This window comes from Trematomus bernacchii, unplaced genomic scaffold (genome assembly GCF_902827165.1).
Source record: "Trematomus bernacchii unplaced genomic scaffold, fTreBer1.1, whole genome shotgun sequence".
NCBI lineage: Eukaryota > Metazoa > Chordata > Actinopteri > Perciformes > Nototheniidae > Trematomus > Trematomus bernacchii.
This window is the reverse complement of record NW_022987689.1, coordinates 12,416,590-12,435,215: the sequence shown is the minus strand read 5'-3', so window position 1 is coordinate 12,435,215 and position 18,626 is coordinate 12,416,590. Positions and strand designations below refer to the sequence as shown.

Below are 18,626 nucleotides of genomic sequence, written 5' to 3'. Positions count from 1 at the left end.
GTTAAACGGAACAAAAAGTATTTCTCGCTCTGAACGCTGGGTAATAAAAATTCAAATTACCAATTCAATGTGTCCCTCATAGGCTTCTGTATGTTTTGGGCGATTTTGGGGATGTTTTCAAACTGCCAGCTCTACAGTTTATCACTGTCATGTTGAGTGGACATGTAGCAGCGGTAATCCCCTGGTCCAGCGGCAGCTTCCTCCCTCCCTCATGCTCTTGCTCAAGGGCAAACCGAGGTGCGCCTCTCCGCTGCGCAGCTGCTGAACACCGCGCAGCATCTCTGCTCGCTCCGCGGCTCGGGAACCTTCCTCTGTGGGATGGTTAGGGAGAGACACTCGGAAGGCGGAAGGAGACAGCACGTCTTGCACTTGTGACAGCTTTCAAAATGTCCAACTTCAGGTGATTAGACGACTGGCTTTTGTTGTGAAGTCTGTTTTTGTTCGCTAAACTTTGGATTTTGTTGATAAGACGCACTTGTTCAGTCCTGTCGGGGTGGAGATTTCTGTCCATCATGAAGAATAAACCTTGAGAAGAAGTCATGGATTTTGCACGGAAATTCTGGATGTCGCTTCTTCTAAAACCCGAAGAACTTAACTATGGATATTATGCAGTAAAACTTAGAGTTTCATACGTAAGTATCCCTGTCAACTTTTTGTTTGTTGGTTTGTTTTGTTTATTCACATTGAACATGCACTTAGAGAGAAAACTACTTTTTGAAGAGTAGACTTTTAGTTTTTTTCTAATTATATTGGGTTAATGCAGAATTTCTCGATGGAATAATAACAAAACAAAACAAAAACTAAATTTCTTATTACTATTATTATGTTATCGTGTGGTTTTACGGTACACATGATTTAAAATAACACAAAACTATGTTATACAGTCTATATGAAAATACAAAAATATTACATTATACAAAATATAATTGTATTGTTGTAATGTGCGGTGTTGAGCATTAAAGGCTTACGTAATTCATTTGGATAATCTCTCACTTTAGCAAAATGTGTTGTATATATAGCATACATGGAGGACATACAATAATTTTTCTAGTTGAAAATGTACTGTCCCTTGGCTTTTGTGAGAAATTACAAAATGATATGTGAGGAAATGGTTTCACATTTGAGATGAATTTTCCTCTTATGGTGCAATCTGACATCTTACTCCTTTTGTTTAATGTAAACAATAGAATTTCTTAGTTTTAAGATTTCCCCTTTTGGAGTGGGTTTACGTTAAGCATAAACTATATCTGAAACAGCATCGCTCATAAAGTCATTTTCGTAATTTCATCCCCCTGGACATTGTAATAACTTCCCCACTCTCTCATTTTGTAGATCTATACAGTCTGTAACGTACATATTTAAGCTATCTGGTGCAATTACATTGAAAGGTTTGTGCAGAAGAAGTAGGTCAGTTCAGTTTGTGCAACTAGGATCACAGTATGCAGCTCTGAGAGGGCACAGACAACATGGCCCAGTACAGACCAAATGTAAGGTCAGACTTTTATTCATATGGTTTAATTTGATGGTAAAACTGTCAATGTTTCCACAGTATAATATAGTCTTGATTTAGAAGGAGAGAGAGCAGATTGACAGGCCTTTGCAGCCTAGTCTTAAAAAGACCCTCATGAGAGATTATATAATCATCACCAAATATGAGCAAAACAAGTTGTGATATCCTCAAATGAGTTTCTGAAGGATTAAACCCCATACATTGCTAAACCCTAATATTAAAGTAACATAAAAACAAAAAAATCACGTTCTTATAATTGTTTGTTTGCATATTTATCCCTACATGTTTAGTAATTATACATACTACTCAAAAGTCTCTACATAAATAATGTAAAAAAATCAAATTTGTATAGAAAACACAAGAATAGTATAAAAACCATTGCTTGAATTCAATAACTAATACATTACTTAAAACTTCAATAAAATAACACACATGTAAAAAAAGAAAAATAATGTGAATATGAAAACCAGATATACTGTGGTTTAATGATTTTTCATGTATTTTTTTTAAATAATGCAATACAGTTTTTTGTCATGAATGTATCTATCCATTTATCTAAAATGACAAACATTCACTGTAATGATACATGATCTATTAGCATTACATTGTCACGTCAGAGATGTGTAATAGCATATTTATGCTATTACACATCTCTGCCCATTCTTGAATAAGTGTATACAGTGACATCCCCATGATTTATTTAATGAAAAAAGCCTTTTAGAGGCTATAAAACAGTAGGGAGGACCTTTAGATGTAATACATATATATTATTCAATCCTGTAAGGGATGTGCAGAGATTTTTTTCTAAGTTAAGAAGAAGGGGAAGTCATTGGTGGTTGATCAATCTTTCCAAATGGGTGGCCGCAGGTTAGAGATAGCAAATTATTACAAATGTCTTTTCCCCCAGCTGCTTAAGGTACACAAACATAGCTAGACCAAAAAATAGGCAGGCTGATATAACGTATGATGTATTGGTTGGTAGATAAATAAACTAATCAATGGTAGAAAAATGCTAAACTAGATTTAGAAACACTGTCCCTTTTACATAGTCTTTCCACCAAAGAGTAAGAAGATTTGTACCCAATAAAATGTCCTGCTACATATCTTAAGCTTCTTACACACCAAACTGACACCAAAGAACACCAAAGAACGGGACGACGCGTCGCCTCCTTTATATATACAGTCTATGGTTGCCTCACGTTTCCATGGATGTATAATAAGAACTGGATACAGCGTCGGAGGCGGAGTCTCGTTATTTCCTATGAGAGCTGCTCATTGGCGCATGAAGTCAAAATGGCCCAACTTTTGAGAGAGCGAAACGTCACAGATTGCCCATCATGCCTAGCTGTCAGAGCAGAAGAACCATGGATGTATAATAAGAACTGGATACAGCGTCAGAGGCGGGGTCTCGTTCTTTCCTATGAGAGCTGCTCATTGGCGCATGAAGTCAAATAGGCCCAACTTTTGAGAGAGCGAAACGTCACAGATTACCCGTCATGCCTGGCTGCCAGAGCAGAAGAACCCGTATGTGCGCTCACAGAGCATGCACCCCTTAAGCCCCGCCCCCCGAGCTCCCACTCTCTGCCTCACTAGAATGAATCATGGATGTATAATAAGAACTGGATACAGCGTGGGAGGCGGGGTCTCGTTCTTTCCTATGAGCTGCTCATTGGCGCATGAAGTTAAAATGGCCCAACTTTTGAGAGAGCGAAACGTCACAGATTACCCGTCATGCCTGGAAGAACCCGTATGTGCACTCACAGAGCATGCGCCCCTTAAGCCCCGCCCCCTGAGCTCTCACTCTCGGCTCAGTAGAATGAATGGAGACAGAAAATAAATCTAGATTCGGCTTTTAGTGCATTTTACAACTTTAAGGACCTAATGATTATAATAAGGGCTATAAAATAGTTCATACTGGGTAGTTTATTTAATTAAAAAAAAAGTATCCGCTGATTTACAGACGTTTCTTTCCCAATGTTAGTCAATAGCCGCTTTCACACCAAGTACTTTGCCGTACTTAGTGCCCAGCACTTAGTGCCAGCACTTAGTACCCCCATGGAACTAAGTCCAGATCGCGTTCACACCGGAATAAGTTCCCTGAGGGAAGATTACGCAAATGAAGCCGCTGACGTCACTTCTTCTTCTTCTGCTTTGGGTTTACTGGCAGGCCGCAAACTACTTCACGGCGTATACTGCCACCCGAAGTTCCCAGCCGTAAGTCCCCGGAGTTGGGGACTGGCTTCAGTAGAGTGGGACTCCCAGCAGCTTCTACTGAAGCCTTCCGAGTAAATCGCCAGAACGCCGACACCTCCTCATCTCCACCGCTCCCATGTTTTTTTTTGTGTTGCCATAAGTTATTCTCTCTCCGTTGGTGTGCGGGGCTAATGCTAATAATGCTAATGCCAGCAAATACAATGGTGGCTTCACAACACTTTTCAGAGTTTTACGGGGCGTGGTTTGCAATTCGCCCAGCCAATCGAAATTGGTACTTTTTTCTCCCCAGGATAGTCCCACCTCTCTAGCAGGCACTAAAAATGGGGGTAAAAGTTCTCGGAACTATGTTCTCTTTTTGGTGTGAACGCAAAATTCCAGGCACTAAAAGTACGAGTAAAAGTACCGGTGTGAACGCGCCTAATGGGGAAAAGTCTTTCTGGGCCCAGTGACGTCACGGACTGATACGGAAATTGTAGTACCGCCGTTTGGACACAACGAATATTTTCATCAGAGTCCGGCACACTTCCTGGGGGCTTGCACGTCTCCTGTGTCTTGGCCATGTTTCGCTCTGGAACACACCGCAAAGACTTCAGCCGACGGCCAAGTTGCACGTACGAACTGCGCATGCGTGAGTGGCAATAACTCTCCTTACCAGCAGGCGTCGGTAGTGTGTATTCGTCATTCAAAAGAGGCAACAACCTGAAGACAGACTGCGTGATAACCGAGAGAAGAAGAACAGACTGCGTGATATAAACAAACAACAAATTGCGTGTGTGTTCCATTTTCACTCTACAACGAGAAGCTCATGGGGCTTTCCCGAACCTGTGTCGAGAGCTGGAGTTAAATGAAATCTCAGATTTGCCTTCTTAATCGTTTGTTTGGGTCCCTCACTTCCGTTTCGCTTCTCATGCACTGATTCGCTAAGCTGAACAGCCAATCAGAGTGATTTCTTTGGCCGACAGCCTCCCGATTCAACATGTCGAATCGGCGGCGGAAGGTGTCGGCACGGCCGAAAAGACACAACGGTGCAGTACACACCAATCTGAGTAGGGCGACACGACACGACACTCATCGACGGCCCGACATCTATTGACATCTATCGACGCCGAAAATCGGCTTGGTGTGTAAGGAGCTTTAGTCACACAAAAAATGGTAGGAGTTATTGTTCATATGAAAACAAACATATGGCGTGAATAATGCAGTATCAGTCAAGCTTTAGTTCAAGCCACTACAATTCTTCTGCCTTATGACATCATGTTATTTATTTTAGAGTTATGAATGTGTGTGTGAACATGTGTGCTATGTTTGCGTGCCAGTCCATGGCTGCTCTCTACTTTAAATCTAATTATCGTAATTATTTGCCTTGATGAGGACCATATCACATCTGGCTGTTATGGGAATTAAATTTCATTCAACTAAAATACTTTATCTAATACTTTACATTTATTTTCCCAGCCGGCAAATCCAAACCATCCCCAGAGCCAAATATTCCCTCTCTTTGACTAACTTATTATATTATTCATGTATAGTTTGATGATGTAAGCTACAGAGTATAGTCATTGTCATTTCTTCTTTCCAGAGGACCGTGTTTCTGTGATTTGTCACATCCTGACAGACTGTGCTTTGAACCTGTTTATCTGCTTTATGACGTTGCAAATAGACCTTAACCTATTTATTTTGATAGCAATGGAGTTTATGAGACGAGCTGATCTGAGATCAACCTGGGCCAAATAAGCAGATCAAGTAAAGCAGATAACTAGCGTCTGGCTGGACGTGTGAAGGGATCAATGCATTTCAGGACAGGAGGAGATGGAGAACTCGCTGAGCTTAGTCAATATGAAAAGGATACAATGGTTTTTCTCTGTCAAAAGGGGAACACAGAAATGTAATCCTCTTTTTGTAAAGCTTTTTTAGTTATTATAATATCAGACTAGGTCACTGACTTAAATAGGGAGGGATATTTTTGGGAGTGGGAAGGCCTTTAGGTTTGTCTTTATTTAGACAGTGACTATGATCAGATCACACACTTATACTTTATTTAATTCTATAAGAATCAAGGAAATTAGGATTATTGAAATCCAAAAATAAAACGTAGTCAAATTAGTAACATCGTTTAGTCTGTCATTTTCCAAACTGATTCAATAAAATATATAAATATTGGCTATAAGGCCAAAGTTTGACATTATTAAGATGGAAATACAAGGGAAATGCCCTAGAAATGTTCTTTGTACAAACTAAATGTATCACTACAAATGAGTGATGTCGGTTTTCTGCTATTTTCAGATTTCAGTCAATCTTATTTTGGAATATTAATCTTTTTGTATCGCAACAGTTTCCTGTCCTCGAATAGCTGTATGACTTTGAACGTCCCCTCAGGTCTATGCAGCATTTTAGTGCCTTTAAGCTTGTTGTTTTGGTTTTATGGACCGCAACTTAACAATGTAGGTTCACTCTAACTATCATAGTCTCCAGCAGTAGCGGGCAGCTGCGTAACAAGTGACCAGACGAGGAGGAAGTACATATTATTTAATTGGGTTTTTAATTGTAGCATTAATCTGTTCATTACTTACATTCTACTATTGCCAGATAGCTTGTGTCTTTCGCTAAGACTTCAATAGAGGTTATTTTAATCTAAAATAATACCCCCAATAAATGGTTTGTCAATAGTATTTCTATTCTGAATCTGAATGTTCAAAGTAACCAAAGGTATTAATAATATTCTAAGGAATAACAAGTTTAATATCTGTCTCTGAATTGTAATGAAGTAGAGGTATAAAGAACCAGGAAATGGGAACACTCAACTAAAGTAAGATTATCTGAAAAGTATATTTGAGTAGACTTAAATAAAGGTCATTTTTTGTTGCTGGTAAAGAACCTTTGGTCAGAACTGCAGACCGTGGACTTAATCCCTCTGAATCACAACTATGGCTGCCCAGCTGGCCCTAGGCTCTGGATCACTCTGCCCCTCCATGTGAGGTCGGCCCAGACCCTAGGGGTTTTTAAATCGACACTAAAGACTCACTTCTTCTCCCTGTCCTTCTAGTCAGAGCGGAGTACGACTCCTGACATTTCCCTGTCTTTGATTTTTATATTTGCTGTTGTAATTTATTGTCTTCTGTTTGCTATCGCAGTAAAGTGTTTTTATTGCATGTACAGCACTTTGGCTCGACCAAAAATCGTTTTTAAAATGTGCTATATAAATAAAACTTGATTTGATTTGCCCTAGTTTGAGAGGCAGTTGGATAACACGGAGCTGGTCAGTGTTCCTGGACCTCCCTCAGCACTGACCTCCATTCAGAAAAACAGATGCACCCAGTGACTCCAGCCTTCAAATAGTCAACACATCATATTTGAAAAGGAGAAGGGCCCCAGTGATGGAAACATATATATCCTACATGTTTCCATTAAATATCATATATTTGCATTGTTACTTTTTTGGTGCAAAAAAAGCCATCCCTATGACTTTTGGCTTAAACACTGTAATCAATGTATCCTCATAGTACTTATGATAACGTCTAAGAAATGTGTACGTTTGTGTTTTCTTACAAAAGTCCAAGACAAAGCGATCATTTTGCCATCCTATAGCGCCTGCACCATGGCCTGCACTGCAAACGGTTTAGACAACAATAACTTGGTTGGGTTTAAGAAAAAACTAAACATTTGATGTTATAAGTTTCCTTTTATAATTAGTGATTCCTGGAAGTCCAATAGTCACTTTCTTGTACTGTAGCTCTGTTTTGGTCTCCACCAACTCCTGAGGGAAATACCTGTCTCTTTACCTTTACATGTTTTCTATCTGCGTTTAAAGCCTTGCGGGTAGAGTACAGTGGGGGGTTGCTGTTTCAACCAAAATCTGTTTGGTATAGCTGGAAATAATGTCAATGACAGCAGTGAGCAGTTCAAAGTAAAGTGAAACCAGAACAATAAGCTGAAATATTCTGAAACGCTAGAAAATGTAGTGTACCCTCTCTTGCCATTACAAGTAGGGCTGCTCAATTAATCGTATTTTAATCGCAATTACGATTATGGCTTGCAACGATTACGAAAACAACGTAATCGAAATAAAACGATTTTTTTTTAAATTATTATTATTACTTTTCTTTTTTTTCATTAATTTTTTTTTTTATTGGTTTTTCAGTTGAATTATACTTAAAGTTCAGAGTAATCAACTGTTAAAAACATACTGTTCAAAAAAAATGTCTCCAATAAATTGATGTTTTCAAAGTAAATGGATAATCGTTTTTAATAATCGTGATATCAATTATTGACCCAAATAATCGAGATTATGATTTTTGCCATAATCGAGCAGCCCTAAATACAAGCAACCTCTTTTGACATACACACATCAGATGATCCATCAATATGGATTAAATCAGCTTTAAGACTGAGAATATATCTAATAAAAAGTAGCTAGCCTTTATACGCGGTGAAAAGGTTGAAGAATAAAAGGTTCACAACTGGAGATTCAAAATGCATTGCAAGAGCTCAAACAATCAGACTTATTATTTACTTATGCTTTGCCTTGACGTTAGAAATAAAGCAGGTGTAAGGCACTTCGGCATTGCCTTCACTTGCAGGTTGTTGCAGACACACTCCAGTTTGCATACAAAGCAAAACAAGGGTTGAGTAGGCCTGCTTTTCACTACTAATAATTACGATGACCAAAAGTTTTGCCTCCTCGATTTTCTAGGATTTCATTCATGAACATCTCCTCAGCTTTTAGTAGAGACAACATACATACCTAGCTTAAATGCCTCGTATGTCACCCAACTACTGTCGAAGTTAGACATACAACAACCCTCATCACCTTATTTCCCCTTTTAACCCTATTATATTATTTTTTCAAGATGTATGCTTTTGTCTGATCGGTGTATGGAATGATGGAAATGGCTGTTTCAGAAGATTGAATTAGATTACTTATTCTCTCTCACCTTCCTCTGTCTCTACTTTTCCTCTGTCTTTACCTCCTACTTTACCCACCTATAGCTGTAAGTAAATTATAGTACAGGAGAATCAGGATGAAAAGATGGCAGCCATGCTGTTACCAACGGGTCCTGATGGCTTGCGGCGGTTCACTCGCGAATCCTTGGCTGCGCTGGAGCAGCGGATTGCGGAGGAGCAGGCCAAGAACGTCAAGGCTTGCCCGGAGGCTCACAGGAACGCAGAGCCCCCCAAACCCAGGGCCGACCTGGAGGCAGGCAAGCAGCTGCCGCGCATCTTCGGGGAAATCCCTACAGAACTTATCGGGGTGCCACTGGAAGACATTGATCCGTTTTACTACAAGAACAAGAGGGTGAGTGCTTCTGTGTTTGTCTGTGTGTGGGCGTGAACTAAAACTCTGCAGCAAGTCTAGAACATTTCCCTCAATAATCTTTGTTTAATGAATGTGATTATATATAAATAAGAAAAGCTGAAACTGAATTTTGAACCATCTGATCTTAAAGAAGAAATGGTTTGATTATGATTTATTCTACAATACATATACTTTAAAGGAGTTTGTGAAGAGATATGCCACATTTTATGGTATTTCAACAGACACAGGACTAGGTTCATGAAAGGGTTCAGAAAAAACTGTTTCAATGTACATATGGACACCTGACAGACTTGAAATATGTTATATTTCAGGACTTCTTCCTGTGAATGTCTTGATAGGTTTACATTTCAACCATTCACTTACATTAATGTCAATGATGCTTCTATATGACTGATAGACATTCCTGCATGTTAAATTGTCCACAAAACCTCTCTTCCCCGAGATAAGACGAGAGCGACTGCGTCTTTTGTGAAATGCAGAAATAGGATTAACAAGTTTTGATTTGCAGAGTTGGTAGATAAGGCTTCTGCCCATTAATGGGCCGCTTATGAAGAGATGAAAAAAAAGACGTGGCAGTTATTCTCATGGTCTCTTTGTTTTTGGCATGTGATGCGCTACTGGATGGGAGGATTATCCAAAGGCGGACATATATTTAAATAAAAGCCACATCTGTTGGGGAAAGGTTCAGCCCACTTTGTAGTTGCCTCCATTATCTGACCCGGCCTCTCTGGCTGCATGTCGCAGCAACTCGCTGCTTTCTTGGAGGCAGGACAGTGGGGGTTAACACAGATGGTAGACTGAGTGGTAGACTCAACAGAGCTACGCCATAATCTGCTGGAGGGTTAAGAAGATGGCTTACCTCTGCAGAACTGAAGAAAAAGGAATGTAATTTGAAATGTATTGACTTTCTGTTTTTTTGTTTCTGTTTTCTTTGCAGACTTTTATAGTACTTAACAAAGGGAAGGTCATCTTCAGATTCAGTGCCACGTCTGCAGTTTACATATTTAGTCCATTTCACTTCATAAGAACACTCGCCATCAAAGTTTTAGTCCATTCATATCCTTTTTTTATATCGCACAGAGCATGTGTGTCTTCCTGCCATGGACATGTTGAAAGAAATCATGTAACTGTATACTGGTGGGTGAGTGCCGGTATTGGCTTAATAATAATAATTATCATTATATGCTGTAAAAAGTCCATAACTTTAATGTCATACTCGCAGATAAGCCAATTTCTAATATTTACTGATTTCCCCCCTAAGGTCTCATTGGATTTTCCCATTTTTGAAACAGCTTTGTAATGGTCCTCTGCGGCCTTGCAAAACAAATCCCCTCATATCCCTCTTTTAATCTCTGAAATGAAATAAGAGCAAGGAGATTTGACATCATGTGACGGCAGCCTATTAGTTCTCAGACAGCCGATTCGTCCTTTACAGTACATGCTGGAAGGAATGTTCCCTCTGGATCTCCTCTATGTTACAGATGAGAAAAACATCTATCGATGAAATCATATAACATCTAACAACCTTTATTGATTCCTTGTGTAACTGACATCATTATGCTCTAATCTACATTTAAAGAGCTGTAGTGGGGTTTTTAAATATAATATAATATTTAGATTATTTAAAGAAACTCAAACTACATTTCATAAGATTATTCTGAGGACTTTCTAATTATTTTACCCTGAAGATTTTTTTTAATGATTTTCAAGATAGTACATTCTTTGTTGTTGTTTATCTTCCCATCAAACCAAGGATAATATGACTCACCAGATGTAATGTTAAATGGAATTTGCTTACATTTTCCATAATCTGCATCTACTGTAGTTTTAATACCCCTGGCACACACACAGGAATGGTTTATCCTAATGGGTATATTTCATAGGATTACAATAAACATTATGTGATACGTTATTGGTATACCATAAAAAGCTTATTTTACTGTATGTCACTTATTCACAATACACTTTCCTTAACTTCTTTCCACGTTGTTCAGCTTGTTCATAATGTTCACTATACTGACCAACTGTTGCTTCATGGCCATGTCTGACCCGGCACCATGGACCAAGCACCTGGAGTAAGTACACACAGTATTTAGGATTACATATATTTAAAAACTATTCAAACGGTGTGAAATGTGTTCTAATGTGTAGCTCTGCTGGGGTTTGTTTTGTCAGTGATGATTGCAGAGTCAGTTCACATGTAAGTATATGAAGCACGTAATGTTACTGCAGTAAGAACGTCCCATGGGCATGTTAAAAGAAAGCATGTGCTGGGAAATTAAACAAAAATCTTCAGAAATGTTGTGATGTGCATGATGTGGTCTTGTAATGTCATCATCAGTGGGCCAGAGGCATTTTTAGCATGTAGCATGCTATCCGCGTTGACTTAGCTAATACAACTTTAGCCATTAAAGGGGCCCTATTATGCTTATTTTCAGAAACATCATTGTATTCTGTGCCTCTATGACATGTTTCCTTATTTCAATGTTCAAAAAGCTCTTTATTTTTCTCATACTGTCTGTGTAGCAGCACCTCGTTTCACCCTCTGTCTGACACCAGAGCCCAGTCTGCTCTGATTGGTTAGCTGACCGGCTCTGTTGTGATTGGTTAACCGCCCCTTCTGTCACTATGTTACGGAAGTAATTAAAGGAATCCAATGGAGGCGGTTCAGGCAGTGGGAGCATGAACTTTCGGATTTTAGTCTTTGCAGACCATTTACATAACACACTACAGGAAAGGGAAAACCCCAAAAAGCGCAATAGGGCCCTTTTAGTTTTTAATGAATGTGAAAAAAAAGAGAAGATCAACATTATACTGTATATACATGTTTATATTTTGCACAAAATCTGTCAGAGACATCACTCCTTCTTAAATAAAGACACCATAAATCATCAGATCATCAGCTGTATTCAAACTATTTTGGTCTGAGAGTGAACCCTGCTCAGTTTATTTGTATTCTTTTAATATTCTTTTGTCTTAGAGTCTTTGTTGATATTGATTGTGATTTATTTCGATGCTCAAATCCATTCTGAACTGTATATTTCTCTGAATCTTTCCAGGTATACTTTCACTGGCATTTACACTTTCGAGTCTGCGATAAAGATATTAGCGAGAGGATTCTGTATAGTACCGTTCACCTTCTTGAGAGATCCGTGGAACTGGCTGGACTTCACCGTCATCATCATGGCGTAAGTTACTATGACATACATGTATTATTTACTTTGACATCAATTCACTTCACATGAGGAGTGGATACATTGTGCAGAAACACAACACAAGAAAGTCCACCCTAATTCAGTCATTCAGTTATTGTACAAAGAGAAAATGTTCAGTGATGTCAAAGTGACTGTAGACAATGAGCCTAGCAGATGGCAGATTAGACAGGTGACCTCTCGATGCATTGTACGAGACCAATCCTACAGATGGGACATTTGCTTTGTTTGAAAACAGCGAGACAAAATCTCTTTTAGTGTGTTTGGACACACCTTCCGGGATTCATTTGTTTTTAGTTAATTATGCTTCAGTCAGCCAATTCATCTGTCATTTCCTGTCACAGGTGCTCATCACATGCTGTTAATTCGGAAGGAGGCTATACTCAATATTTTGTAATGGTTTACATGACTATAATAATAATAATCCATTTTATTTATAAGCGCACTTTTCATTCGAGTAAACAAAACTCAAAGTGCTAGACTATGTGCAAAAGGAGTTGTAGAAATGAATTTGCGGTTCCGTTCAGCTCTAAGGAGCATTTTGGATTCTTTCAGTTGGTTGTTTTGGTCTTCAAGGTCATAACTTTACTGTTTTAGTTCACTCTCACTGCTCTCAAAGTATTGTTTCTGGCCGTTTTCAGTCTTTAAGAAACCCTGTAGGCTACACAATAATTGAGATAAAATAAGAATATAGATTGGATTTAACATTTAATTTAGCCTTTCAAAAACAACTTTTTACTGTTGTCAAAAAACAGTTGTCTCCACCTGTCTGCAAAAATAGAGTTGCATTTGATAAAATCACAATAGAAAAAGAGGTTGTCAGACTTTTGAAGCTTCATGCAAAGACCTCATAAGAAGCTTTCGGATGTAAAACACATTCTGTACAGGCCTTGTTAAATCTCTCCGCAGAAGTTTGTTAATCTCCTCTTATCACATTCCAGATATGTGACCGAATTTGTAGACCTGGGGAACGTCTCAGCGTTAAGAACCTTCAGAGTACTGCGAGCACTGAAAACCATCTCCGTTATCCCAGGTAAGATGACCCCGACACAGAACCACATCTCTCTTTATTCTATCAAACATTTCATACATCATCTCCTCTGCTCCGTCAAGGTCTGAAGACGATTGTCGGCGCTCTGATCCAGTCTGTCAGGAAGCTGGCAGACGTGATGATCCTGACCGTCTTCTGTCTCAGCGTGTTCGCCCTCATCGGCCTGCAGCTCTTCATGGGGCTGCTGCGGCAGAAGTGCATCCGCAGCCTGGCGCACTGCATCAACTCCACCTACAGCCCCAACGCATCGTTCATCTGCAACAACAGAACCTGGAGCTCCAGGGCGGACTTCCTGGGCAGCGAAGGTCAGCCAAAAAAAACAAACTCATGTTGATAACACATTTCACACATGTACCACACTATGAGTACTGTCTAGGATCATCTATGTTAAAGGTCTCCTATCATGCAAAATGCACTTTTCGATGTCTTTTATACATAAATATGTGTCCCCGGTGTGTCAGGGAACTCACGAAGTGTCAGAAAACAAAACCCTCTCTCTTTTCCTCCATACCCACATCGGAGCACAACGGAGCTGATCCAGATTTGCGTCCGATATGACGTAATAGTGGGCTGGCTTTACACCCACGGCCCTATCAGAAACGTTGCTATCAGAAACAATGCCTGACGTGTTTTCGAAGTAATATGGTCTTTGTTTATATTAGCAAGCATCGCTAACACTACTGGAGAGAGTATGTGTAAAAAATCAGGATATAAAAACGTACTCACCTTGTGGTAAACCCGCAAGAGAAAAAGCATTTGAGCTCCATACTGTTTCAGAAATAATCCTTAATGTGGTATTGAACATGATATGGCATTTAATCACGGCAGCATTTAGCTGTATCTGGGTAGAATTCTCCTGATCAGATACTCAGCATTAGCTCCCCCCCCCTCTTTTTTTTTTAAAGCTCTAGACCCAGAATCAGCACTTCTCTAACAGGGCTGAAATAGAGGGATATAAGGGATGTCTAAAATGCATGACACATCATAGACATGTTTTTAAAATATTTGTATATATCTGAGACCCATAATAAATGCCTAGAAATAGCATGATCGGAGATCTTTAAGTGAAGATAAAAATAAACTCTTTCCCCCTTTCTATAGATAATTTCTACAAAGTTGAAGGAGCAAAGGATGCCTTAATATGTGGATATGGAAGTGATGCAGGGTAAGTAAATACTTATCCTGCTTTCTGCTCGTTAACCATCTGCTATTACATAATATTTTAATATTTAGCATCTAATGGTTTTTTATCCCATGCCCGCCCGTCATGTGTATAATTGGATAAAGTTGCTCGATCATCGGGCATGCCGCAAATAGTTTTTCTCAGAACACAGATACAAGAATCGAAGTCGATGCTTTAGGCTTCGAGTTTAAATCTGTGACTTAGAGGCGCAATGTACAGAGGAATGATTCCATCCGCGGGAGGGGTGTAGCGTGAGAGAGGCTGTGCACAAGACGACATGTGGTGTGGATAATCACCCCCGCTCCACTGGAACCCTTTACTGAGAAACATGGAGTTGCCAGCTGGAGAAAGGGGGGTCTTTGGAGATTTCATCATCTCAAAAGCTCTATGACATGATTAGGTTGACCGGAGCAGACCGGATCACTTCGGCTTCATATTGCGTTATTGTTGAGAGGAGGATACTGTACTTCAAACAGCACCTACTTTTGTTACAGAACAAAGACACTCCTTTTTTATTGCTAACATCAGAATATATTTAGACGTGCATATAGGTTACATTGTATCCGTGGACTTTGTTCCCAATCAAAAGCACAGTGTGAAACCTTCCAAATATTGCTACTCATCCTACGCACTGAATAATCCTATAAATCCAAATGCTTTTGAAACAAGCACACCAGGATGACTCTGCCCGTGCCAGGCCCAGTTCAAGGGTTATAATGAAGTTAATACCCATCTGTGTGAAGCTGAAATCCTGCAGCGTCAACAAATGGCTTCCGTTAGGTGGTCCTGTTATTGATACAAGACAATGGATGAAAGCAAATGACAAAAACTGCAGGTGAGGTTGAGCTTTACAAAGAATCTCATAAAAGTGGTGTAGATATTTTGTACTAAATGATGCAAATGTATAAAAACAATTCCATAATCACCGATTAAACAGTGTTCAAAGGACACATTTTCTTCTTCATTTGATCAAATAGTTATTATAATACTAAATAATACATTTATTTTGTTGTATATGCATTTAATCCAAACCCCTTAAAACACTCTATAGCAAATGTCTATTGGTAAACACACACACAGATGCAGGCAGTGTTTTACTCATACTTTGATTAACTGCAAATAAATATAAATTGTATTTAACACGTTCAATTAATTTAATTAAGTTGACTTTGATTTGATTTGATGACCAGCAAACAGCGAGTAAAATATCAACAAAAGCATAAAAGATGCTAAAGATTGCAATGTAAAAATAAAACCAATGCTGCGTAATGTGTAGGATTCTCAATCAGACTATTACCTTAAATTAAATATTTAATATTAACTGACATGTTTTAGCATAATTTGATACTGTCTACTACTACTTAATTTCATGCATGCATTGTATGTCATGCATTCAGATAAACAAAGAGTGTTTAAGTGCAAGATATAAGTATAATAAATACTGCTAACAGCATGTAGCTTTCCTCTCCACTGAATGGCAAGTCAAGGCTAAACAATTAACTTTTTTTTTTTTTCCTGTTCAAATATTTTTGATTCTTTTTATAACAAAGGTTCTTTGAATTAGTTGACCAGGTGATATTTGTATGGGATTGTGACTGTTTTCACATGAGATTAAGCTGAAATTGATATGAACACAGTATTTTAATGACAGAGTAGAGGTAGTTACACATTCTTATTTATTGGTACCAACCATTGGTATCAGTGCAACCAACCCTTGAGCTTTAATCTCACTCTGTAACCTCCAAAAACACTGGAGCTTAATCTCCCAAAAAGTAAAATCTGATTCAGTGTTTTGTGTTCAATTCAGAGCGAACAGAGGATACATCTGAGGGCATTAAGGGGGAAATGACGTCAAAATAACAAAATAAGTATACTAGGTCAGTAATATCAGACTAGCAATATTGCCTATGCGGCTGTTGACATCTCTATTGACACTATTTTCGTTTTAATCTGTGTCAATAGTTGGTTTAAAGGCTTTTAAGACAACAAAATAAATTGAAAGATTAGTCTTTTTTCCCCCCTATATATTAAAACGTTGCTTTGTAATCACATAGCACATGGTGTTTTGTTTATTTTAAATGTCTTTGTGGTTAAATCAAAGCCAGAATGACCCAGCTGGCCCGTGGTACACTTGCCAGGTTATAGGTTAAAGGAACCATATGTGTCTGCTGCCTTCTGTGACATTTTAGATGGAACTTTCTGAGGTTGGCTCTGGAGACGGGCGAGATATTAAGCAGGTCAGGATGGAGGACGTAAAACATAGAGGATGCTTAATCTTTTGAGTGTATTCCAACAAGTAATCCCTGAGTAGATTTCCAAATTAAAGCTTTAGATACTTTATGATGACAACACAAACTCACACACACACAATTGTACACACATGCTCGCACACACACACATTCAGGCATGCACACAAACACATATTCCAATGATATTTTCAGCCTGGATGGTTAACAAGTTGTGATAAATGATTTGCTCAAAGGTTCAAGCTGCTTCTCATCGCGCCTGCAGCAGAGTTCAGGCTTATCCCCTCACATCTTAAAGCCACTGTGCATCAAGGATTATGACTTTCGACTTCTGCCCTTGACAGGCTGGATGTGAGCATTGAACCCCTCCGCCCACCACATGAACGTATTTGGCTGCTAAGGACAGATGCTCCTCTGTTGCTCTGTCACACAAAAGCAAGACAATTAGTATAATACTTAATTTAAACACATCCGGTTTTCCTGTCTCAAACTCAATTAAGCGTGTTTTTGGTGAGACTCCTGAAATGAGGTCTGTGGTTAATACCAGCTCAAAACACTTTCACTTTTTATTCTTCAACATAAAGTATGTCAGAAAATTACTTACATGTAAAAGTCTGGAGCTTCTATGTGTCTAACAAGTGTCTAAATGTCACTACTTCATCAGGCTGAACCTTAGCCACCTTTAGCTTAACGGTGTTGATGCGACTGTCATGTAGCATTAGCTATTAGCATTAGCTATTTACTTCTGACGATTGTATTTACACTTAAAAAACATAAAAGTAGAGTTAATATGGTGAGAGTATACTAATGAACAGCATGTTGTTATATCATAAATGTTGTGTTTGCCACAGATTTAATTTTCTGCAATATTCCAAACATCAAAGGAAAATCCCATTACTTTTGTTTGGGGAGCCCTCACGATGCTAACTTCTGGATTAGCCTACAAAAACATGTCATCACTGAGCCACTCTATATAGATCGTATAAACCCCTGTGCTTTGGTGACATTGGACGACCTGCTTATGGAAGCTTAAAGGACCATGCCATATTTGAGGGATTTTAGGACCAAACAAAAATAAATCAAAAGCAATAGTTGCCTTAGAAAAATACATCTGCAAATCTTAAAATGTCCAAATAGGCTGTGGAGGTTGATCAGATATTACAGTGCATGTGGCATAGCGGCTCTTCTTGAGGAGTGCTGACTCTGGATAAACCCATGCAACAGTCTCCAGGGCAGTAACTATAGATACGTCAGGGACATTAGCCTGACAGCAGCAGCTAATGATAAGAGAAGTGTCACAATAGTATGGTTGGTAAGTGAGTATAGGCTTGCAGTGTGGCATTAGAAACCAGAACGTTTCAGTGCATTGCATGTTACACAGGCAATCTTAAACACTCAAAGGAACCATAATAAATGTTTTGACTTTAGGATTCTACTCTATACAATATTTCTAAATGTAAGAAGGATAATAGGAATGACCGCCATACATGAGACCATGACTAGTTATTGAAGTTGCCTACATAGGGTTTTTATTGATTTGGCTTTTATTTTGACCAAAATGTTTGTAAAGAATTATAATTGCTGTGGTTATTTGCATTATTGTTAAATCTGCAGCTTATTTTCCAGATAAGAGGTTAAAACTGTATTTATATTATTTCAGAAAATTCTAAAAGAAAACTCACTGCAGATTGTTGCCTGATCACGAGTGCTAAGAAAGGAAAGTGGCTAAATGTTTCTCCCGTTTGCTTGAAAAATAACTAAAAGTTATACATTTGTGAATCGACTTCTGAATCATTTTAGCTCTAAATATAAACTGTGCTTATATAGGTAATAATATATAGCAAACAAATCGGGGAAGAAAAAATTGTCAAATTCACAAGCCATGTTGAGAGACAA

General features: G+C 38.7%; 1 protein-coding gene across 2 annotated transcripts in view; it reads left to right on the top strand.

The window, feature by feature from the left end:
• The first annotated feature begins 121 nt into the window (after window positions 1–121).
• Window positions 122–18,626, top strand: part of LOC117488895 (sodium channel protein type 4 subunit alpha-like) — a 47,188-nt gene continuing 28,683 nt past the window's right edge. Inside the window, exons 1-8 of one of the 2 annotated variants that reach the window (XM_034138050.1) lie at window positions 122–632; window positions 8,711–9,017; window positions 9,976–10,094; window positions 11,024–11,113; window positions 12,098–12,226; window positions 13,192–13,283; window positions 13,364–13,606; window positions 14,403–14,466. In XM_034138050.1, the coding sequence (XP_033993941.1) occupies window positions 8,751–9,017; window positions 9,976–10,094; window positions 11,024–11,113; window positions 12,098–12,226; window positions 13,192–13,283; window positions 13,364–13,606; window positions 14,403–14,466 (1,004 nt within the window). In that variant the 5' untranslated portion in view covers window positions 122–632; window positions 8,711–8,750. Of the gene's footprint in view, window positions 633–8,710; window positions 9,018–9,975; window positions 10,095–11,023; window positions 11,114–12,097; window positions 12,227–13,191; window positions 13,284–13,363; window positions 13,607–14,402; window positions 14,467–18,626 lie in introns of those variants that run through there. The other variant, XM_034138049.1, reaches the window with a different exon arrangement.